Raw genomic sequence first — 25,701 nt, forward strand, 5'->3', positions numbered from 1 at the left:
GTGGTTTCAGTGTCATTCACTACCATTTACTGTACATGAAGGTTTCACTTTCCACCATATCTCTCTCTCTCACACACACACACACACACACACATTTCCCTCCTAGAGTGACATAGAAATACCAGGTAATCTAGAGGCAAAAGAAGTGCACACCTATTTAGGCGAGGTGCTAGCGGAGGACTTAAAAAATAAACGAGAGCCACACACTCTAGGAGCTCAGATGCAAAAAAAATGTTTCCGTCCAACGTTTTGGACAAGCAAGCCGTCTTCATCAGGGTTAAATGGGGCGGCAGGGTAGCCTGGTGGTTAGAGCGTTGGACTAGTAACCGGAAGGTTGCAAGTTCAAACCCACGAGCTGACTAGGTACAAAATCTGTCGTTCTGCTCCTGAACGAGGCAGTTAACCCACTGTTCCTAGGCCGTCATTGAAAATAAGAATTTGTTCTTAACTGACTTGCCTGGTTAAATAAATGTCAAATAAAAATAAAAGAAAGAACTACCAGGCACCTTGGTTGGTATGCTAGCATCAACGTTGAAACTACAGTCTGCTAGATGTGCTCAGCCATCAAACATAAAGGCCAACTGCTATGGTTCTCTCTCCACTGTGATAGGATCGTTGTTGTGGCCCGTATTCATAAGGTGCACACCGTAGCAAAAAATAAATAAAAATAATGTTTCTTATTGGACAAGTTCAAGGAAGTCCCTCCCCTATGTTTTCTTTCGTTTGGTTTCTAATGAATATGACCCAGAAACACGACACGCTGTAAAGAAGCATGAGTTAGTTCTGTATTCACAAATTCACGTCTCAGAGTAGGAGTGTTGATCTAGGATCAGGTGCCCCCCTGTCCATATAATCTAATTCATTATGATTTAAAAAGGGCAAACTGATCCTAGATCAGCACTCCTACTCAGATGCTTTGTGAATACAGACCTAACACACAAGTTACTTAAGTCTCTCTCTCTCTCTCTCTCTCTCTCTCTCTCTCTCTCTCTCTCTCTCTCTCTCTCTCTCTCTCTCTCTCTCTCTCTCTCTCTCTCTCTCTCTCTCTCTCTCTCTCTCTCTCTCTCTCTCTCTCTCTCTCTCTCTCTCTCTCTCTCTCTCTCTCTCTCTCTCTCTCTCTCTCTCTCTCTCTCTCTCTCTCTCTCTCTCTCTCCTCCCCTCCCCACAACCTGTTGCTCTCCAGACCTCTCCATGCACAGGCCTTATTAACGATAGTCTATTCACACATGGATATGAGTTCTGCTCTCCCTCACCTCTCCCTCACAGCTAGAGAACACCACAAACATCTCAGCCATTCCTGAAGCCAACAACTGTCTCTCTTGTGTAGCTCAGAGTGTAGCTCAGAGTGTGTCTGTGTGGTTTATGCTCTTTTCTCATGTGCGGTCACTGCTGCTGTGTTCAAAAACCACACCATGAGCCGCCTGGGAACACTGACAGATACAGCCTGCTGTATAACGCAGAGATACGGAGAGAGGGTGGGAAGGAGAGAGGGAACAGGAAGAAAGTGGTGGGAGGAGGGAGAGAGATAAGGTGGAGAGAGAGAATGTTCTCATTATGTATAGTATAAAGGTAAAGTCTGTTTTTTCATATCAGCACCTCATAAATCAGTTATTATGCAGGGATAACCAGTGTGTGTGTGTGTGTGTGTGTGTGTGTGTGTGTGTGTGTGTGTGCTGCTCTGGCAACATAAAGGTTGATGACAGCAGAGAACCTTTGGACTCTGGTGAGGAGAAGAGAGTAAAAGGGAAAGGGACGACGGGAAAATCATTAAGCGAAAAAGAGGGAGAGAGAAGGAGAGGATGAGGAGAGGGAGGGAGAGAGAGAAGGAGAGGATGAGGAGGAGAGGGAGGGAGGGAGAGACCTGAATAGAGGACAGGAGGAAAGAGGAGAGGGAGGGAGAGAGAAGGAGAGGAGGAGGAGAGGGAGGGAGAGAGAAGGAGAGGATGAGGAGGAGAGGGAGGGAGAGAGAGAAGGAGAGGAGGAGGAGGAGGAGAGGGAGGGAGAGACCTGAATAGAGGACAGGAGGAAAGAGGAGAGGGAGGGAGAGAGAAGGAGAGGATGAGGAGGAGGAGAGGGAGGGAGAGAGAGACCTGAATAGAGGACAGGAGGAAAGAGGAGAGGGAGGGAGAGAGAAGGAGAGGAGGAGGAGAGGGAGGGAGAGAGAGAAGGAGAGGAGGAGGAGAGGGAGGGAGAGAGAGAAGGAGAGGATGAGGAGGAGAGGGAGGGAGGGAGAGAGAGACCTGAATAGAGGACAGGAGGAAAGAGGAGAGGGAGGGAGAGAGAAGGAGAGGAGGAGGAGAGGAAGGGAGAGAGAAGGAGAGGATGAGGAGGAGGAGAGGGAGGGAGAGAGAGGAGTGGAGGAGGAGAGGGAGGGAGAGAGAAGGAGAGGATGATGAGGAGAGGGAGGGAGAGAGAGACCTGAATAGAGGACAGGAGGAAAGAGGAGAGGGAGGGAGAGAGAGGAGAGGAGGAGGAGAGGGAGGGAGAGAGAAGGAGAGGATGAGGAGGAGAGGGAGGGAGAGAGAGACCTGAATAGAGGACAGGAGGAAAGAGGAGAGGGAGGGAGAGAGAGAAGGAGAGGAGGAGGAGAGGGAGGGAGAGAGAGAAGGAGAGGAGGAGGAGGAGAGGGAGGGAGAGAGAGAAGGAGAGGAGGAGGAGGAGGAGAGGGAGGGAGAGAGAGAAGGAGAGGAGGAGGAGGAGAGGGAGGGAGAGAGAGAAGGAGAGGAGGAGGAGGAGAGGGAGGGAGAGAGAGAAGGAGAGGAGGAGGAGGAGAGGGAGGGAGAGAGAGAAGGAGAGGAGGAGGAGGAGAGGGAGGGAGAGAGAGAAGGAGAGGAGGAGGAGGAGAGGGAGGGAGAGAGAGAGAGAGACCTGAATAGAGGACAGGGGGGAAGAGGAGAGGGAGACCTGAATAGAGGACAGGAGGGAAGAGGAGAGGGAGAGAGAAGGAGAGGACAGGAGGGAAGAAGAGAGGGAGAGAGACCTGAATAGAGGACAGGTGGGAAGAGGAGAGGGAGACCTGAATAGAGGACAGGAGGGAAGAGGAGAGGGAGAGAAACCTGAATAGAGGACAGGAGGGAAGAGGAGAGGGAGAGAGACCTGAATAGAGGACAGGAGGGAAGAGGAGAGGGAGAGAGACCTGAATAGAGAACAGGAGGGAAGAGGAGAGGGAGAGAGACCTGAATAGAGGACAGGAGGGAAGAGGAGAGGGAGAGAGACCTGAATAGAGGACAGGAGGGAAGAGGAGAGGGAGAGATACCTGAATAGAGGACAGGGGGGGAAGAGGAGAGGGAGAGAGACCTGAATAGAGGACAGGAGGGAAGAGGAGAGGGAGAGAGACCTGAATAGAGGACAGGAGGGAAGAGGAGAGGGAGAGAGACCTGAATAGAGGACAGGAGGGAAGAGGAGGGAGAGAGAGAAGGAGAGGACAGGAGGGAAGAGCAGAGGGAGAGAGAGAAGGAGAGGACAGGAGGGAAGAGCAGAGGGAGAGAGAGGAGAGGACAGGAGGGAAGAGGAGAGAGAGAGAGAGAAGGAGAGGACAGGAGGGAAGAGGAGAGAGAGAGAGAGAGAGAGAGAAGGAGAGGACAGGAGGGAAGAGGAGAGAGAGAGAGAAGGAGAGGACAGGAGGGAAGAGGAGAGGGAGAGAGACCTGAATAGGGGACAGGAGGGAAGAGGAGCGGGAGAGAGACCTGAATAGAGGACAGGAGGGAAGAGGGGAGGAAGAGAGACCTGAATAGAGGACAGGAGGGAAGAGGAGAGAGAGAGAGGAGAGGACAGGAGGGAAGAGGAGAGGGAGAGAGAAAAGGAGAGGACAGGAGGGAAGAGGAGAGGGAGAGAGATCTGAATAGAGGACAGGGGGGAAGAGGAGGGAGAGAGACCTGAATAGGGGACAGGAGGGAAGAGGAGAGGGAGAGAGAGAAGGAGAGGAGGAGGGATAGGGAGAGAGAGGAGGAGAGGGGGAGGGATAGTGAGCGAGAAAAGGAGAGGAGGAGGAGAGGGAGAGAGACCTGAATAGAGGACAGGAGGGAAGAGGAGAGGGAGAGAGAGACCTGAATAGAGGACAGGAGGAAAGAGGAGAGCGAGAGAGAGAAGGGGGGATATGGAGAGAGAGAAGGAGAGGAGGAGGAGGGATAGGGAGAGAGACCTGAATAGAGGACAGGAGGGAAGAGGAGAGGGAGAGAGAGAGAAGGAGAGGAGGAAGAGGATGAGGAGGGATAGGGAGGCGGGAGAATAGAGGACAGGAGGGATAGGGAGAGAGAAGAAGAGGAGGAGGGAGAATAGAGGACAGGAGGGATAGGGAGAGAGAAGAAGAGGAGGAGGGAGAATAGAGGACAGGAGGGATAGGGAGAGAGAAGAAGAGGAGGAGGGTGAATAGAGGACAGGAGGGATAGGGAGAGAGAAGAAGAGGGGGAGAATACACATGTCAATCCCAGAATCCCTCACTTCACATGTGGCTGTGTTTGACCTACAACCTTTCTTGTCCCCTCTGTCTCTACCACTCCTTCCGTCTTCCCTTCATTCTTTCCCTCTGTCTGTCTGTCTGTCCCTCCCTCCCTCCCTACTGTAACAATGCGTTTCAGTACATAGTGTGACTAGTTTAGACAATCACTGAGTTTCCCTCCCCCCCGTCAATACAATGGGCTTTGATCTCTCTCTGTGTTTCTCAGCCCTCTGTTAGAGTGTCATGGTGTGTTTCACTGTGAGCTCTCTCTCTCTCTCTCTAATTCAGGAGCAGAACGGATGTAGTTGAGGGAGAGAGGGAGCAAAGAAGGGAGGGGAAAGTCGTTTTGGCTCCAGAGAGCACAACAAGCTGAGACAGGAAGTCATTCAGAGTGAAACACAAAACACCCAGAATAAAACCACATTCACTGTAGGGAAAGATTCACTTTCTATAGTGTGTGTGTGTGTGTGTGTGTGTGTGTGTGTGTGTGTGTGTGTGTGTGTAGTGTCAACACAACAGTGGATATTGCGCCAGCTAACAAGTTGATTTATGATAAATGGTCTTTATGAACACACACACACACACACCCACAACCAAACACACACCCACCCCCACAACCAAACACACCCCCACAACCAAACACACCCACACACCCACAACCAAACACACCCACAACCAAACACACCCCCACCCCCACAACCAAACACACCCCCACAACCAAACACACCCACAACCAAACACACCCACAACCAAACACACACCCACCCCCACAACCAAACACACCCCCACAACCAAACACACCCACATCCAAACACATCCACACAACCAAACACACCCACACACCCAAACACACCCAAACACACAACCAAACACACCCACAACCACACACCCTCACAACCAAACACACCTACTGGCCCCTCTACTGGTCAGTCTGGCTGTAACTATATGTGAATAATGAACTACCAACAGACACTAATAAACTCTACCACCATACTGACATGAGATGTACAGACTGATGTATTGGTGTCTGTTTGCAAATGTTTTTCTATTGAAAACAAGTTGTAAAATACTTCAGGCGCCTACGACTAAAATACTGACAGTTTAACTAAATATTTCCCCTACACACACACACACACACGCATGCCACGGTTGCCAGGTGAGGTGGTTACCATGCGAGCAGGTTGCCAGGCGAGGTGGTTACCATGCGAGCAGGTTGCCAGGCGAGGTGGTGTGAAACACGCGGAAGACAAATTATTAGGGAGAGAGGCAGCTCTCAGGTTTTCTGTAAAACTTGTTTGTCTTGCTTTATTAAAACACAGATTGTATACTTGTTTATCTGGTACACTAATAGGACAAAAATAGTCCTACAATGGTGTTTAAAATACAGCTATGACCACACACATTTAGGTGTTTCAGCCTAGGGTAAATTCTGATTCACCTCTTACGGTTACAATGCACACAATAATAATGTGATTTATTGTGAATAGTCTGATTTTTTAAAAATGTAATCATTTGTTTAAAATGTTTAAATGCTTTGCAAGAACAACAATATCTCTAATAATCCTGTTTACATGGACACATCTGAAATCAGGCTGCCTGATGGGAATTATGATAAATGCAGAAACTAAACGCTCTACCACACTTGACCACGTTATTTTTGGGGAAGAACATTTTATCCTGAGTTCGGACAGATAAAGTTTGTATGTGAAAACTATTTCAAACTAAGATACTTTCAGTTGTTCCCGAACTCACTTCACTTGCACAAAAGAGAGAGAGAGAGAGTCTTGAACTGCTGCTGTTAGCACGTGTACAGATAAAATACACCGCGCTGGAACTCTGCTTGAAAAAAAGGTGTTTACACGTCCTAATCATTTGAAAGATGGCTCAGAAAACCAGGTGTTTTAATCAGCGGTATGCTTACTTTGATTTTGAATTTACGCTGATTAAGATAAACAGAGTAAGGTGTTTACACGACTGATGTATAATCTGCCTACTGCCATGGTCATTTTAATAAGGAATTATTGCTATGCATGCCAACGTTTGATTCTAGGCCTATACTCCGTCTTTCAGATTCCCATGTCAACATGTCAACATGTCAACAGAGAACGTAAAAGTGGGAATGAAAACGGGGGTTGGTCAATAGCAGCAGTGATAATTTGCTGCATTCAAAAGAACTGGGAAGTCTGAAAAAACTTGAGGTTGATTAATGAGGTCAGTGATCTCCAGGTAGGGAAGTCTGAGCTCTAAGAAGTGACCCGAGTTGGATTTCCGTTCAAATGGATTATTCCCCAGTCGGAGCTCGTTTTTTTACCCCCCTCGAGATCCTGGTCGTTTTGAACTGAAGTTGGAAGTCTGAGATTTCCCGAGTTCCCAGTTGTTTTGAACGTGGAATTTATAAAAAAAATAAAAATAAAAAAAAACCTGAGCTGAGGAAAAACTTGCTTGACAAGAATTCAAAACAGAGAACAGAGCTAGGCCTATCTATACCTGCACATGGGTGTTACGTCCCAAATTGCACCCTACTTCCTATATAGTGCACTACTTTTGAACAGAACCCATAGGGATACATTGGGGACAGGACCTGTATGTTGACATGTAGCCTAGCCTAGCGTTTCCCCAACTCATTGCTGTAGCTCCTCCCCCTTCTGTTCTAAGGTATCTGTGACCAACAAGATGCATATGGATATTCCCAGCCATGTGAAATTCATAAAATAAACTGATTTCCTCATAAAATTGTTACATGTTGCGTTTACATTTTGATTCAGTGTAGTTTATGATTTGTTATGTTTCGTAAGGTATATATTAATGTCCATCACCCATTTCGTATGACTTGTTACAAATTACAATTCGTATTATACACGACATCGCAAAAAGTATGTGGACACCCCTTCAAATTAGTGGATTCGTCTATTACAGCCACACCCGTTGCTGACATGTGTATAAAATCGAGCACACAGCCATGCAATCTCCATTGACAAACATTAGCTTTACTGAAGAGCTCAGTGACTTTCAACGTGTCACCGTCATAGGATGCCACCTTTCTCGACAAGTCAGTTCGTCAAATTTCAGCACCGCTAGAGCTGCCCCGGTCAACTGTAAGCGCTGCTATTGTGAAGTGGAAATGTCTAGGAGGAACAATGGCTCGGCCGCAAAGTGGTAGACCACACAAGCTCACAGAACGGGACCACCGAGTGCTTAAGCGTGTAGCGTGTGGAAATCGTCTGTCCTCGGTTGCAACACTCACTACCGAGTTCCAAACTGCCTCTGGAAGAAAACGTCAGCACAAGAACTGTTCGTCAGGAACTTCATGAAATGGGTTTCCATGGCCGAGCACAAGCCTAAGTTCACCATGCGCAAGGACAAGCTTCAGCTGGAGTGGTGTAAAGCTCGCCGCCATTGGACTCTGGAGTGATGACTCACGCTTCACCATCTAACAGTGCAACCGATGAATACGGGTTTGGCAGATGCCAGGAGAACGCTACCTGCCCCAATGCATAGTGCCAACTGTAAAGTTTGGTGGATGAGGAATAATGGTCTGGGGCGGTTTTTCATGGTTCGGGCTCAGCCCCTTAGCTCCAGTTAAGGAACAACTTAATGCTACAGCATATACTAGACGATTCTGTGTTTCCAACTTTGTGGCAACAGTTTGGGGAAGGCCCCTTCCTGTTTCAGCATGACAATGCCCCCGTACACAAAGCGAGGTCTATACAGAAATGGTTTGTTGAGATCGGTGTGAATTAACTTCACTGACCTGCACAAAGCCCTGACCTCAACCCCATCGAACACCTTTGGGATGAATTGGAACGCCGACTGCAAGCCAGTCCTCATTTCCCAACATCAGTGCCTGACCTCACTAATGCTCTTGTGGCTTAATGGATGCAAGTCCCCGCAGCAATGTTCCAACATCTAGTAGAAAGCTTTCCCAGAAGAGTGGAGGCTGTTATAGCAGCAAAGGGGGGATCAACTCCATATTAATGCCCATGATTTTGGAATGAGATGTTCGACAAGCAGGTACTTTTGGTCATGTAGTGTATGTTATGAATTTTGCAATGTTATGTTATGAATTCTAGCTAGGTGGCTAACGTTAGCTAGCTCACTGACATTAGCTAGGCTAGGGGTTATGTTTAAAGTTAGGATTAAGCTTAGGAGTTAAAGTGTTACGGTGTGGGTTAGTTAAGTAACCATTGGTCTTATGTAACCAAACAAAACGTAACATATACTAAATGGAGTCTGTGCGATTTACATACAGAATCATACGAAATGCTCTGAGACCAGGTTGAGCCTGTACTACAGTACAGCCTCTGGGCTGCTCTGACTGTGGTGGCAAAAGGCAACTTTGTCTCTCACAACCAACATGGCTCTACAAAGTAATGTCCACAAAGTACAGATTTGTCAATAAAACATTAACATATAGTTATGCTACTATTAGATTTTAAATGAATGGCGCTTGAATGCCACTTGTGGCGGGGGAGAAAATACGAGAAGAATACACACACGTTTGGATATGTAGGTAGACTACTAACCTCGTCCCATTTGATAAACTTGCTGCCCCGTTTTAGTATGTCGTGAACCGACACAGGTTTGAGCTGTAGAGCGTGGACTCCGGGCTTCGCCCCTGCCATGGCTCCGGGTCAACGCCGTGTGGCAACGCCTAAACTCCGGGTGCGGCGACCTGCCCTAGTCACTGCCCCTTGGTCCTCGGGGCTAAGTCCTTTTCCGGGATGAGCTGTGACTTGCAGCTCATGAAGCTGCTCTAGGACTTAGTAAATACGATAATTTGTGTCTTAATAGTCGAGGTTTGAGTATTCATCTATCCTAAAATGATTCTAAAAGTCTCACGTTGAGAAAAGTCGAGTAACTGCGTTCTTGTGCACAGCCCGTATGTCTCGCTTAATTGCGTTGAATGGCTATAAAGCACCCTATCTTCATTCCATCCGCATATTAGTGTCTCCCTCTCTCTCTTTCGTTTTCTTTTAAAAGCTGTCCTCAAACTTTCCCTTCTCCACACTCGTCCAGCCGGATTCTTCTCTTTCTTCCTTCATGTTTTTGAGAAAGGGGGGAGCACGCAGGACAGAGCGAGAAGGAAGGAGAGATTCAGTGAGTAAGAGTGAGGGGGGAAAAGGGTTGTTTTTTTTCTCTACTCTCTTCTTTTCAGACAGACAGACGCTGTCATTCCATTTTTAATTTGAGGCGTGTTCTGTGCGTTGGAGACTTTACGCTGAAGCGTGGCAAGAACGTTGGAGTTTTTAACGCGCTCACACTGCCAGCTAACACAAAGTGATCCGTTCTCATGCATGCTGCCTCCTACAACACCCCATAAAGAATGTCAGCTACGTTGAAGCGTGTTTCCTCGGCAGGTCTTGGGCGAGATGCCGCCCTAGGCGAGACCCCATCGATCCCGATCCTCTCCAAAATAGAATAGTAGCCTAGACATTGTCCCGCAGCGACGCACTTTTACTGGTAGCCTACCGTTTTTGAAAACAGGCTGTTGCATTGGCTTAATAGTCCTGATGACCTGACAAAAAAATGATTTAACAAATGCTTTTTTACAGTGCAGAAAACAGCAGTGATCGCAGACATTTTCATATTGGTCCCTGCTGGAATCAATCCCACAACCCCTAGCAGTGCAAGTACCATACTGCACACGGGGAATGTGAGCTATTTTAGGGAGTGCTAAACTCCCTTTAAATTATCTGCCCAAAACTATTGAATTATTCCTTTTCTATACAAAAATAAATGAAATATGTCAAATGACTTCACCAGAGAGCACAAATGGCTGTTTGGTTTTGAATAACAAGCTGTGTAGGCCTAGGCTTGCCTACTTGAGCACTGGACGTGGCAATAGACCTAGCTGATTGTTGAGTTGCTGTTGTCAGTGAAAAGCCTCTAAAATATGAAGAGGATGGGTCTTGAGTATTCAACTATTTGCAATGTTATGACAAGAAGACAGGGAGGGTCTGTGGTAAAGATATAAACTGTGTCTCTCTCCAGAATGGCTGAGTTGTTTGCCCTCCAATTCTTAGCGTTTATTGTTTCATGTGAGTTGTTTGCCCTCCAATTCTTAGCATTTATTGTTTCATGTGAGTTGTTTGCCCTCCAATTCTTAGCATTTATTGTTTCATGTGAGTTGTTTGCCCTCCAATTCTTAGCATTTATTGTTTCATGTGAGTTGTTTGCCCTCCAATTCTTAGCATTTATTGTTTCGTGTGAGTTGTTTGCCCTCCAATTCTTAGCATTTATTGTTTCATGTGAGTTGTTTGCCCTCCAATTCTTAGCATTTATTGTTTCGTGTGAGTTGTTTGCCCTCCAATTCTTATCATTTATTGTTTCATGTGAGTTGTTTGCCCTCCAATTCTTAGCATTTATTGTTTCATGTGAGTTGTTTGCCCTCCAATTCTTAGCATTTACTGTTTCGTGTGAGTTGTTTGCCCTCCAATTCTTATCATTTATTGTTTCATGTGAGTTGTTTGCCCTCCAATTCTTATCATTTATTGTTTCATGTGAGTTGTTTGCCCTCCAATTCTTATCATTTATTGTTTCGTGTGAGTTGTTTGCCCTCCAATTCTTAGCATTTATTGTTTCATGTGAGTTGTTTGCCCTCCAATTCTTATCATTTACTGTTTCATGTGAGTTGTTTGCCCTCCAATTCTTATCATTTATTGTTTCGTGTGAGTTGTTTGCCCTCCAATTCTTAGTATTTACTGTTTCATGTGAGTTGTTTGCCCTCCAATTCTTAGCATTTATTGTTTCATGTGAGTTGTTTGCCCTCCAATTCTTAGCATTTATTGTTTCATGTGAGTTGTTTGCCCTCCAATTCTTAGCATTTATTGTTTCATGTGAGTTGTTTGCCCTCCAATTCTTAGCATTTATTGTTTCATGTGAGTTGTTTGCCCTCCAATTCTTATCATTTATTGTTTCATGTGAGTTGTTTGCCCTCCAATTCTTATCATTTATTGTTTCATGTGAGTTGTTTGCCCTCCAATTCTTATCATTTATTGTTTCATGTGAGTTGTTTGCCCTCCAATTCTTATCATTTATTGTTTCGTGTGAGTTGTTTGCCCTCCAATTCTTAGTATTTACTGTTTCATGTGAGTTGTTTGCCCTCCAATTCTTAGCATTTACTGTTTCGTGTGAGTTGTTTGCCCTTTGATTGTTTATTTGTATCAATTCCCCATTACACATGTCACCAGTAGTACATTTACCATTAATCCCCATCATTTGGTTACATTCATTTCTGTTAATAATGCATGTTTTAATTAAGTCATTTGCTGTTCTTATTCTCAGAGTGGAAACGTTGTTTGCAGAGTTCACAACCTGCTACACTTGTGAGAAACACGTTTTGGTTTATTTCATGACCATCATTTATGAATATATATAGATATATATTTTTTAAAGTTAGCAACATTTTTAACCTGTCCCCAAATGAATATAATTGGTTCAGAGTTCGTTTTGTAATGTACATGGATGTACTCCTGTGTGGTTTGGTCAGCATGTAAGTCAACAAAGTAAAACAAATTATTTTTAAAAATCCATTGTGAATGATAATAGTTGATAATCACTAGTCTTCAGTGTGAAAGAGCTAAAAATGTCTCTGAGAATCCCCATAATATCCAGAGGAAACGTCATAAAATACCTCAACACTTTTCCCCCTTTACACAATATCAACTGTGTCCAACCCGAGCTCACTGGTGCGGGTAACTCTGAGGGCCCAGAATAGGCTAGTTCACGATAGCATTACAGCTTTGGGCCGGACCCAGTTGGTTGATTGAATACAAGGCTTCACTTCACTAGCTACAGCACAAGTCAAGACAGATAGAACGGGAGGCAGACAGGCGGAGTAGAGAGATGAATGTGACTGAAAGAACCGGCATTTTCATCAGGATATTTTCTCATGTTTTTCATTTGTCGGCTTTATGTATTTTACTTAGTTGACAACGGAAGTTATTGGACACTGGTTGAATCCACTTTGTTCCCACGTCATTTCAATGACATTACATTGGGGCCTCCTGCAATGCAGTACTAGCTGTGCCACTCAGGAGGCCCCAATGTAATGTCATTGAAATTACGTGGGAACAAAGTGGATTCAACCAGTGTGCGCCCATTGTCCAATAACTTCCGTTAGAGATTCTGGTTCAAGTCCAGGCTCTGTCGCAGCCGATCGGGATACCCATGGGGCCAGTGTCGTCCGGGTTAGTGGAGGGTTTGGCCGGCAGGGATGTTCTTGTCCCATTGCGCACCAGCAACTCCTGTGGTGGGCTTGGCACAATGGATGCTGATGTGGTCGCCGGGTGTTTGGTGTTTCTTCTGACACATTGGTGCAACTGGCTTCCAGGTTAAGTGGGCATTGTGTCAGGAAGCAGCTTGGCTGGGTTGTGTTTCAGACGATGCATGCCTCTTCTGAGTCTGTACGGGAGCTGCAGCAATGGGACAAGACTGTAACTACCAATTGGATACCATGGTGGGACAAGACTGTAACTACCAATTGGATACCATGGTGGGACAAGACTGCTTGTGTGTCCAGTCTGAGGCCTATTGTTGCCTTGAGACTTTCTCTGAATTCCACATTTCTTTAGCCACCAATGGCTCACGGTATATCAGTGTGTCCATATGACAGAGGCTTGTGTACTTTCTGAAAATGTACTTGCAAGTGGCTCTCCAGTCTCCTTTTCACCACACATGAACCTGATTTACTTAACAAAATGATGCACATCTCAATAGGTTGTCCAAGTAACTCATGACATCACAAGTGGGGGTGGGGTGGGCTTTCCTCCTTTGTTCTCCATTGTTTCTACAGGCAGGGGGGGGGGGGGGGGGGGGGTGACATCACAACTTCCCATCAAACCAACTCCTTGAATTGCAAAGTTCAAAAATCACTGGAGGATGTTTTTTTTATTTTTGATGTTTTGCTTCACACAATATAATTGTAAAAAAAAAAAGCATCAAGACGTCTATAAGAAAATAAGCAACAGCAAATATTAGATAGATATTAATAAAGCACTTCTATATCTCCTAAAATACTTTTTACAACGTAGGAAAAGGAACAGGAAGAGTAGTGCCAAGATGGAGGTGGCTTTCAAACAGCGCCCCCTGTCAGTCATCTAGTGTATATATAAATCATTGGCTCAGAAACCAGTAGCTCAGAAACCAGCTAGCTATTACATCGAAACATATGATTTGCTTTGCGTTGGTTGTTATTCCATTGAAATCCATGAAGTGCTTTGCATTGGTTCTTCAGGTAGCCAAGGAAGGCACCTGAGCCCCAAGTTGTCCCCACAAACCTCAGTGCTTGAGATGTCCTCCTCCTCTAACTCGTACCATTCCTCAATAACTTCCTTCCCAGTGGGGCTGCACTGACTGCTGCCAGGTTAGGACAGTCCCGTGTGGCTCCGTTAGTAGAGCATAATGCTTGTAGTGGCAGGGTTGTGGGTTTGATTCCCACAAGGAACCATTCATTAAAATGGATGTACCAAGTTGCTCTGGATAAGAGCGTAAAAACGACAGACAGGGACATTTTTTTTTATTGATGTCTTTTGATACAAGTTTAAACGTCATCAATGAGCATCTCTGTCTCTTCACCCTTAAGACATGAGAAAACACCTCCAGACATGTGTGTTGGATGGCCATATTAAAGAGTGGACACCTGTGGTGGCAATAGTCTCATTCACTTCTGTGTTGTAGGGGTGTTGTAGGGGTGTTGTGTTGTATGGGTGTTGTAGGTGTGTTGTAGGTGTGATGAAGGGGTGACTGGCTGCGACGAAGTGACATCGGACGTGAGTCGTCTTCCAGAGAGAACGAAGAGGCCAAGTGACCTGGCAGAAGATGCTGAAACACTTTGTAACGGGTAAGACAATCTTCATACGGAACGGAAATGATACACCCCGCATTCAAATTGTAAGTATGCGTGCTAAATGATTCACAGTGTGATGAGGACATTTCTACAACACAGTCCACCTGTCCTATCAGTGAAAATGCTTCCCTTGTCCAGAGTGGGACAGTTCATTTCTAACAGACCTGATAACCTTCTTTGTTGTAACTTTTGAGGTTGGAACCAACACGTTGGTCACTGCTCACAGCCCCATGTAAATGCATGTAGTGGACAGGTGCTGGACCTAGTGCATCCGTCTTGTTTATCTTGTACTTTCCATTGTGTTAAGTGATAGGTGGCTTTCCATTGTGTTAAGTGATAGGTGGCTTTCCATTGTGTTAAGTGATAGGTGGCTTTCCATTGTGTTAGTGATACGTGGCTTTCCATTGTGTTAAGTGATAGGTGGCTTTCCATTGTGTTAAGTGATAGGTGGCTTTCCATTGTGTTAAGTGATAGGTGGCTTTCCATTGTGTTAGTGATAGGTGGCTTTCCATTGTGTTAGTGATAGGTGGCTTTCCATTGTGTTAAGTGATAGGTGGCTTTCCATTGTGTTAAGTGATAGGTGGCTTTCCATTGTGTTAGTGATACGTGGCTTTCCATTTTGTTAAGTGATAGGTGGCTTTCCATTGTGTTAAGTGATAGGTGGCTTTCCATTGTGTTAAGTGATAGGTGGCTTTCCATTGTGTTAAGTGATAGGTGGCTTTCCATTGTGTTAGTGATAGATGGCTTTCCATTGTGTTAGTGATAGGTGGCTTTCCATTGTGTTAAGTGATAGGTGGCTTTCCATTGTGTTAAGTGATAGGTGGCTTTCCATTGTGTTAAGTGAGAGGTGGCTTTCCATTGTGTTAAGTGAGAGGTGGCTTTCCATTGTGTTAGTGATAGGTGGCTTTCCATTGTGTTAGTGATAGGTGGCTTTCCATTGTGTTAGTGATAGGTGGCTTTCCATTGTGTTAGTGATAGGTGGCTTTCCATTGTGTTAGTGATAGGTGGCTTTCCATTGTGTTAGTGATAGGTGGCTTTCCATTGTGTTAGTGATAGGTGGCTTTCCATTGTGTTAGTGATAGGTGGCTTTCCATTGTGTTAGTGATAGGTGGCTTTCCATTGTGTTAAGTGATAGGTGGCTTTCCATTGTGTTAGTGATAGGTGGCTTTCCATTGTGTTAGTGATAGGTGGCTTTCCATTGTGTTAAGTGATAGGTGGCTTTCCATTGTGTTAGTGATAGGTGGGGTTGAAATAAAATATTGTTTTGCAATGTATTGTCTCATTCATTACTTCTTATCATTCAGTATTAAAAAATAAATACATGTTTTGTGGGTAGATATGTAAATACACTTTTAAAAATAACAAGATAAAAACTACAAGTAATATAGATGGGTTATAGTTCATTAGATAACCCAATGTGTTAAAACCCAACATGACCACCATAAGGTAGGTGCTAAACAGTCTAAATTTCCTCTCGCCTAAATATTAAAAATACATTTACAAAAAAAACGTCCCCCTCTCTCTCCTACCGGCAACAGAGTGCACCAGCCCGCTGACACACACACACACACACACACACACACACACACACACACACACACACACACACACACACACACACACACACACACACACACACACACACACACACACACACCTTCCCATCCTCCAGACATGTGTGTTGGATGGCCATATTAAAGAGTGGACACCTGTGGTGGCAATAGTCTCATTCACTCTCTCCTCTCCCTTGCTCTCTCCTCTCCCTGTAGAGTCTGGCATTAACTGATAAGTGTCAGTTCCCCTCTAATCACTTTCCCTACTTCAGCCTCTACAACATGGCTGTGTTCCAAATGGCTCTCTATCTCCTATATATATAGTGCACTACAGAGTCCTATAGGCCCTGGTCAGAAGTAGTGCACTACAGAGTCCTATAGGCCCTGGTCAGAAGTAGTGCACTACAGAGTCCTATAGGCCCTGGTCAGAAGTAGTGCACTTTGGGTTCCATTTGGGACTCACAGCAGGTGGTCTGTTCCCAAAGGAAATGTACATTAAATGATCAGAGAAACATATTAATAGTCTATTATTCTTTACACTAACCTTTTGTTTCTGCTAACTGTCAATATATTGTGATAAAAATACACCCGGACAAACACAGCTGTGCCCTGTGGCCATGTTCCCTATTGGCCTGATTAGTGACTGAAGGTCAGAGAGAGGGTGAGAGAGACAGACAGAGAGGATGAGGGGGGATAGAGATGGGGGAGGAAGAGAGGGTGAGAGAGACTGACAGAGAGGATGAGGGGGATAGAGATGGGGGAGGAAGAGAGGGTGGAGGGAGAGAGTGTGACCTGGAGAGAGGGAAAAGAGAGCAGAGAGAGAAAAGAGGGGAGGGAGAGAAAAGAGGGGAGAGAGAGAGAGAGAGAAGAGAAGAGAGAAAAGAGAGGAGAGAGAGAAAAGAGGGGAAAAAGAGGGGAGAGAGAGAAGAGAGAAGAGAGAAAAGAGAGGAGAGAGAGAAAGAAAAGAGAGAGAGAGAAGAGAGAAGAGAAGAGAGAGAGAAGAGAGAGAGAGAAGAGAGGAAAGAGAGGAGAGAGAGAGATTAAAGGATGCATCATTTGAAAGTCGTTAAATTAGGTTATGAAGAGAGAGGAAGATGAAGGTGAGGACAAACATGGAAAGAAGAGGGGGAGATGTATGAGGTAATTATGAAAGCCCTCCTTCCCACTTTCTCTCCCCTCCCTTCCTCTCTCCCCCTCCCTCCCTCCCTCCCCCATCTTTCACTCTCTCCCTCCCTCTCCCATCTTTCACCCTCTCCCTCCCTCTCCCATCTTTCACTCTCTCTCTCCCTCCCTCCCTCTTTCACCGCCCTTCCTCTCTCTCTGCCGTCTTTCATTCTCTCTCTCTCCCATCTTTCACTCTCTCTCTCCCTCCCCCTTTCACCGCCCTTCCTCTCTCTTTGTCTCATTCACTCTCTCCTTTCACTGATATCCCTCTCATTCCCTCTCCTTTCACTGATATCCAAACAGTTCTGACCGCATGCCAAGGACTCACAAAGACACATTGTATCGGAGCGTACACACACACACACACACACACACACACACACACACACACACACACACACACCGTTCCCTCTCTTTTTCACTCACACACACAATTAAACTGTGTTAGCGTGAGATTAAATTACAGTGTAAAACGCAGTAGATATGTTGACTTCAAAAGCTCGTCTTTGGCTGCAGAAGCCAAGTTCTGTGTTGACTACTAATATATTACACAGTACAGGACACTTCCTTATGTAGTGGTCCTACACCCCCATCTAGTGGTCGCTTGGTGCTATTACTGCACTGGTACTAAACTGAGCAATAGTTCAGAACGAGGAAGCAGACGAGTTTCTATCAGGACCATGTTCACCCTTTAGGTTTCAGCACTTAGATATCAATCTCTACTAAGATAACATACATTATGGAATTGTTTTAAGATTTATTTAAAATTTTAGGAACCCTGTAGGAATAAAAATAAATAATATTTGATGAAACAGAATTTGTCCTTTTCTGCTATAGCCCAGATAAACGCATTGAATAACACATTCATAAATGGCAAAAAAATGAGACAGTCAAAAAAGAAATCATCGGGAACAAGGTTTTGAAGTGTCTGTCCTAAAACTAGGAGATATACAGTGCATTCGGAAAGTATTCAGACCCCTTGACTCTCTCCACATTTTGTTTAGGTTACAGCCTTATTCTAAAATGTATTCAATTGTTGTTTTTTTCCCCTCATCAATCTACAACCAATACCCCATAATGACATCACAATACCCCATAATGACATCACAATACCCCATAATGACATCACAATACCCCATAATGACATCACAATACCCCATAATGACATCACAATACCCCATAATGACATCACAATACCCCATAATGACATCACAATACCCCATAATGACATCACAATACCCCATAATGACATCCCAATACCCCATAATGACATCACAATACCCCATAATGACATCACAATACCCCATAATGACATCACAATACCCCATGATGACAAAGCAAAAATAGGTTTAGACATTTTTGCAAATGTATAAATACCTTATTTACATCAGTATTCAGACCCTTTTCTATGAGACTTGACATTGAGCTCAGGTGTATCCTGTGTCTATTGATCAGCCCTGAGATGTTTTTACTACTTGATTGGAGTCCACCTGTGGTAAATTCAACTGTTTGGACATGATTTGGAAAGGCACACACCTACATACAGTACCAGTCAAAAGTTTGGACACACCTACTCATTGAAGGGTTTTTCTTTACTTGTACTATTTTCTACATTGTAGAATAATAGCGACATACCTGAACTGTGCAGCGACATAATCAACCCAAATGAAATGGTTTGGGATGAGTTGGAGCGTAGAGTGAAGGAACAGCAGCCAACAAGTGCTCAGCATATGTACGAACCCCTTCAAGACTGTTGGAGAAGCATTCCAGGTGAAGCTGGTTGAGAAAATGCCAAGAGTGTGCAAAGCTGTCATCAAGGCAAAGGCTGGCTACTTTGAAGAAACTCATCTCAACTATATTTTGATTTGTTTAACACTTTTTTGGTTTACTACATGATACCATGTGTGTTATTTCATAGTGTTGATGTCTTCACTATTATTCTACAATGTAGAAAATAGTACAAATAAAGAAAATCCCTGGAATGAGGAAGTGTGTCCAAACTTTTGACTGGTACTGTATATAAGGTCCCACAGTTGCATGCCAGAGCAAAAACCAAGCCACGAGGTTGAAGAAATTGTCTGTAGAGATCAGCGACAGGATTGTGTCGAGGCACAGATCTGGGGAAGGGTGCCAAAACACTTATGCAGCATTGAAGGTCCCCAAGAACACAGTGGCCTCCATTATTATTAAATGGAAGACATTTGGAACCACCAAGACTCTTCCTAGAGCTGGACGCCCGGCCAAACTGACCAATCGGGGGTGAAGAGCCTTGGTCAGGGAGGTGTCGAAGATACCTCAGAGAGAGGGTGAGAGAGACAGACAGAGAGGATGAGGGGGGATAGAGATGGGGGAGGAAGAGAGGGTGAGAGAGACTGACAGAGAGGATGAGGGGGATAGAGATGGGGGAGGAAGAGAGGGTGGAGGGAGAGAGTGTGACCTGGAGAGAGGGAAAAGAGAGCAGAGAGAGAAAAGAGGGGAGGGAGAGAAAAGAGGGGAGAGAGAGAGAGAGAGAAGAGAAGAGAGAAAAGAGAGGAGAGAGAGAAAAGAGGGGAAAAAGAGGGGAGAGAGAGAAGAGAGAAGAGAGAAAAGAGAGGAGAGAGAGAAAGAAAAGAGAGAGAGAGAAGAGAGAAGAGAAGAGAGAGAGAAGAGAGGAAAGAGAGGAGAGAGAGAGATTAAAGGATGCATCATTTGAAAGTCGTTAAATTAGGTTATGAAGAGAGAGGAAGATGAAGGTGAGGACAAACATGGAAAGAAGAGGGGGAGATGTATGAGGTAATTATGAAAGCCCTCCTTCCCACTTTCTCTCCCCTCCCTTCCTCTCTCCCCCTCCCTCCCTCCCTCCCCCATCTTTCACTCTCTCCCTCCCTCTCCCATCTTTCACCCTCTCCCTCCCTCTCCCATCTTTCACTCTCTCTCTCCCTCCCTCCCTCTTTCACCGCCCTTCCTCTCTCTCTGCCGTCTTTCATTCTCTCTCTCTCCCGTCTTTCACTCTCTCTCTCTCCCATCTTTCACTCTCTCTCTCCCTCCCCCTTTCACCGCCCTTCCTCTCTCTTTGTCTCATTCACTCTCTCCTTTCACTGATATCCCTCTCATTCCCTCTCCTTTCACTGATATCCAAACAGTTCTGACCGCATGCCAAGGACTCACAAAGACACATTGTATCGGAGCGTACACACACACACACACACACACACACACACACACACACACACACACCGTTCCCTCTCTTTTTCACTCACACACACAATTAAACTGTGTTAGCGTGAGATTAAATTACAGTGTAAAACGCAGTAGATATGTTGACTTCAAAAGCTCGTCTTTGGCTGCAGAAGCCAAGTTCTGTGTTGACTACTAATATATTACACAGTACAGGACACTTCCTTATGTAGTGGTCCTACACCCCCATCTAGTGGTCGCTTGGTGCTATTACTGCACTGGTACTAAACTGAGCAATAGTTCAGAACGAGGAAGCAGACGAGTTTCTATCAGGACCATGTTCACCCTTTAGGTTTCAGCACTTAGATATCAATCTCTACTAAGATAACATACATTATGGAATTGTTTTAAGATTTATTTAAAATTTTAGGAACCCTGTAGGAATAAAAATAAATAATATTTGATGAAACAGAATTTGTCCTTTTCTGCTATAGCCCAGATAAACGCATTGAATAACACATTCATAAATGGCAAAAAAATGAGACAGTCAAAAAAGAAATCATCGGGAACAAGGTTTTGAAGTGTCTGTCCTAAAACTAGGAGATATACAGTGCATTCGGAAAGTATTCAGACCCCTTGACTCTCTCCACATTTTGTTTAGGTTACAGCCTTATTCTAAAATGTATTCAATTGTTGTTTTTTTCCCCTCATCAATCTACAACCAATACCCCATAATGACATCACAATACCCCATAATGACATCACAATACCCCATAATGACATCACAATACCCCATAATGACATCACAATACCCCATAATGACATCACAATACCCCATAATGACATCACAATACCCCATAATGACATCACAATACCCCATAATAACAAAGCAAAAACGTTTTCTTTTTTTAAATGTAAAATAAAAACAAAAAACTTAAATATCCCATCTACATTAGTATTCAGACCCTTTACTCAGTACTTTGTTGAAGCACCTTTGGCAGCGATTACAGCCTCGAGTCTTCTTGGGTATGACGCTACAGGCTTGTCACACTTGTATTTGGGGAGTTTCTCCCATTCTTCTCTGCAGATCCTCTCAAGCTCTGTCAGGTTGGATGTGGAGCGTCGCTGCACAGCTATTTTCAGGTCTCTCCAGATATGTTAGATCAGGTTCATGGCCACTGAAGGACATTCAGAGACTTGTCCTGAAGCCTCTCCTGCGTTGTCTTGGCTGTGTGCTTAGGGTCCTGTTGGAAGGTGAACCTTTTCCCCAGTGCTCTGGAGCAGGTTTTCATCAAGGATCTCTCTGTACTAGTCTCCCAGTCCCTGCTGCTGAAAAACATCCCCACAGCATAATGCTGCCACCACCATGCTTCACCGTAGGGATGGTGCCAGGTTTCTTCCAGACATGACACTTGGCATTCAGGGCAAAGAGTTCAATCTTGGTTTCATCAGACCAGAGGACCTTGTTTCTCATGGTCTGAGAGTCTTTAGGTGCCTTTTGACAAACTCCAAGCTGTCTGTCATGTGCCTTTTACTGAGGAGTGGCTTCCGTCTGGCCACTCTACCATAAAGGCCTGATTGGTGGAGTGCTGCAGAGATGGTTGTCCTTCTGGAAGGTTCCCCCATCTCCACAGAGGAACTCTGGAGCTCTGTCAGAGTGACCATCGGGTTCTTCGACACCTCCCTGACCAAGGCTCTTCACCCCCGATTGGTCAGTTTGGCCGGGCGTCCAGCTCTAGGAAGAGTCTTGGTGGTTCCAAATGTCTTCCATTTAATAATAATGGAGGCCACTGTGTTCTTGGGGACCTTCAATGCTGCATAAGTGTTTTGGCACCCTTCCCCAGATCTGTGCCTCGACACAATCCTGTCGCTGATCTCTACAGACAATTTCTTCAACCTCGTGGCTTGGTTTTTGCTCTGGCATGCAACTGTGGGACCTTATATACAGTACCAGTCAAAAGTTTGGACACACTTCCTCATTCCAGGGATTTTCTTTATTTGTACTATTTTCTACATTGTAGAATAATAGTGAAGACATCAACACTATGAAATAACACACATGGTATCATGTAGTAAACCAAAAAAGTGTTAAACAAATCAAAATATAGTTGAGATGAGTTTCTTCAAAGTAGCCAGCCTTTGCCTTGATGACAGCTTTGCACACTCTTGGCATTTTCTCAACCAGCTTCACCTGGAATGCTTCTCCAACAGTCTTGAAGGGGTTCGTACATATGCTGAGCACTTGTTGGCTGCTGTTCCTTCACTCTACGCTCCAACTCATCCCAAACCATTTCATTTGGGTTGATTATGTCGCTGCACAGTTCAGGTATGTCGCTATTATTCTACAATGTAGAAAATAGTACAAGTAAAGAAAAACCCTTCAATGAGTAGGTGTGTCCAAACTTTTGACTGGTACTGTATGTAGGTGTGTGCCTTTCCAAATCATGTCCAAACAGTTGAATTTACCACAGGTGGACTCCAATCAAGTAGTAAAAACATCTCAGGGCTGATCAATAGACACAGGATACACCTGAGCTCAATGTCAAGTCTCATAGAAAAGGGTCTGAATACTGATGTAAATAAGGTATTTATACATTTGCAAAAATGTCTAAACCTATTTTTGCTTTGTCATCATGGGGTATTGTGATGTCATTATGGGGTATTGTGATGTCATTATGGGGTATTGTGATGTCATTATGGGGTATTGGGATGTCATTATGGGGTATTGTGATGTCATTATGGGGTATTGTGATGTCATTATGGGGTATTGGGATGTCATTATGGGGTAATTGTGATGTCATTATGGGGTATTGTGATGTCATTATGGGGTATTGTGATGTCATTATGGGGTATTGGGATGTCATTATGGGGTATTGGGATGTCATTATGGGGTATTGTGATGTCATTATGGGGTATTGTGATGTCATTATGGGGTATTGGGATGTCATTATGGGGTAATTGTGATGTCATTATGGGGTATTGTGATGTCATTATGGGGTATTGTGATGTCATTATGGGGTATTGTGATGTCATTATGGGGTATGGTGATGTCATTATGGGGTATTGTGATGTCATTATGGGGTATTGTGATGTCATTATGGGGTATTGTGTTGTCATTATGGGGTATTGTGATGTCATTATGGGGTATTGTGATGTCATTATGGGGTATTGTGATGTCATTATGGGGTATTGTGATGTCATTATGGGTTATTGTGATGTCATTATGGGGTATTGTGATGTCATTATGGGGTATTGTGATGTCATTATGGGGTATTGTGATGTCATTATGGGGTATTGTGATGTCATTATGGGGTATTGTGTGAGGAAATACATGTTTATTATTTATTTATTTATTTTACCTTTATTTAACCAGGCAAGTCAGTTAAGAACAAATTCTTATTTTCAATGACGGTCTAGGAACAGTGGGTTAACTGTCTGTTCAGGGGCAGAACGACAGATTTGTACCTCGTCAGCTCGGGGGTTTGAACTTGCAACCTTCCGGTTACTAGTCCAACGCTCTAACCACTAGGCTACCCTGCCGCTACCCTGTATTTAAATCCATTTTAGAATAAGACTGTAACGTAACACAATGTGGAGAAGGTCGAGGGGTCTGAATACGTATGTGTGTGTAAGTCAAAAGTTTGGACACGCCGACTCATTCATGGGTTGTTACTTTATTTTTACACATTATACCCTATGCACTTTTTACAGCCTGGTACTGGGTTACCTGGGTTACCTGGAGCTTGTGTGTGTTCTAAAGCACAACAACCGACACCTTCGCATTCCTGAGTTTTCAATATTGGCAGAGGTGGAAAAAGTACCCAGTTGTCATACTTGAGTAAAAGTAAAGATACCTTAATAGAAAATGACTCAAGTGAAAAGTGAAAGTCACTCAGTAAAATACTACTTGAGTAAAAGTATTTGGTTCTAAATATACTTAAGTATCAAAGGTAAAAGTATAAATCATTTCAAATTCCTTATACTAAGCAAAGCAGACGGATAGTCACGGGTACACTCCAACACTCCGACATTATTTACAAACAACGCATTTATATTTAGTGAGTCTGCCAGATCAGAGGCAGTAGGGATGACCAGGGATGTTTTCTGTTTAGTGAGTCCGCCAGATCAGAGGCAGTAGGGATGACCACGTGTTCTCTGTTTAGTGAGTCCTCCAGATCAGAGTCAGTAGGGATGACCAGGGATGTTCTCTGTTTAGTGAGTCCTCCAGATCAGAGGCAGTAGGGATGACCAGGGATGTTTTCTGTTTAGTGAGTCCGCCAGATCAGAGGCAGTAGGGATGACCACGTGTTCTCTGTTTAGTGAGTCTGCCAGATCAGAGGCAGTAGGGACGACCAGGGATGTTCTCTGTTTAGTGAGTCCTCCAGATCAGAGGCAGTAGGGATGACCAGGGATGTTCTCTGTTTAGTGAGTCCTCCAGATCAGAGGCAGTAGGGATGACCAGGGATGTTCTCTGTTTAGTGAGTCCTCCAGATCAGAGGCAGTAGGGATGACCAGGGATGTTCTCTGTTTAGTGAGTCCTCCAGATCAGAGGCAGTAGGGATGACCAGGGATGTTCTGTTTAGTGAGTCCTCCAGTAGGGATGACCAGAGATGTTCTCTGTTTAGTGAGTTCTCCAGATCAGAGGCAGTAGGGACGACCAGGGATGTTCTCTGTTTAGTGAGTCCTCCAGATCAGAGGCAGTAGGGATGACCAGGGATGTTCTCTGTTTAGTGAGTCCTCCAGATCAGAGGCAGTAGGGATGACCAGGGATGTTCTCTGTTTAGTGAGTTCTCCAAATCAGAGGCAGTAGGGACGACCAGGGATGTTCTCTGTTTAGTGAGTCCTCCAGATCAGAGGCAGTAGGGATGACCAGGTGTTCTCTTGATAAGTGCGTAAATTTGAACATTATTTTCATTAGGAATGTAGTGAAGTAAAAGTTGTCAAAAAATATAAATAGTAAAGTTAAGTCCCCCAAAAAACGACTGAATTAATACTTTAAAGTACTTTTATCTAAGTACTTTACACCACTGTATATTGGTGACACTTGGTTGTAGCACCAACGGTTTGGTCGGGACAGTCGGTTTTTGTGACACCTCTTGGAAATGACGTAGTCCGTGACAGAGTTCAGAGGACACTTAAACTCGTAGATGTCATAGAGCCAAACAAAGTCTCTCCTTTTCGATATTGGTGACATTAGTTTGTAGCACCAACGGTTTGGGATTAACACATGATTCTGTGAATATTTTCTCTTGTCCCAGAGCTTCTCCTGTGTAGAAAAAGGCCTCTTTCACAAAGCCCCATGTTATTGAATAGCTGCACACTTAATATCGGAGGAAAGAGGGGAGCAGCCACGATAATAAATACACAGGGAGATATTCTGTATTCAAAATGACGTCGCCCTGTGACGATCAACTCTAGGGGGTTTTAAGGGGCAATCTGTGATTTTGGTACATCGAATTTTTGGGATTTTGGACAGTCATACCCCCATCAGAACACAAAACATATGAACCTAAAATGTCAACCAAACACTTCAGCCACAGAAT

At 44.5% G+C, this 25,701-nt stretch overlaps 1 protein-coding gene across 1 annotated transcript in view; it reads right to left on the reverse strand.

Annotated features, from left to right (window-relative positions):
• The window catches only part of LOC110510780 (1-phosphatidylinositol 4,5-bisphosphate phosphodiesterase beta-3), a 150,251-nt gene extending 140,690 nt beyond the window's left edge, over positions 1-9,561 (reverse strand). The window contains 1 exon segment of the mRNA XM_036987197.1: positions 8,962-9,561. Within this exon segment, the coding sequence (XP_036843092.1) occupies positions 8,962-9,060 (99 nt within the window). The 5' untranslated portion in view covers positions 9,061-9,561.
• Between the last annotated feature and the right edge of the window lie 16,140 nt (positions 9,562-25,701).

This window comes from Oncorhynchus mykiss, chromosome 9 (assembly GCF_013265735.2).
Source record: "Oncorhynchus mykiss isolate Arlee chromosome 9, USDA_OmykA_1.1, whole genome shotgun sequence".
NCBI lineage: Eukaryota > Metazoa > Chordata > Actinopteri > Salmoniformes > Salmonidae > Oncorhynchus > Oncorhynchus mykiss.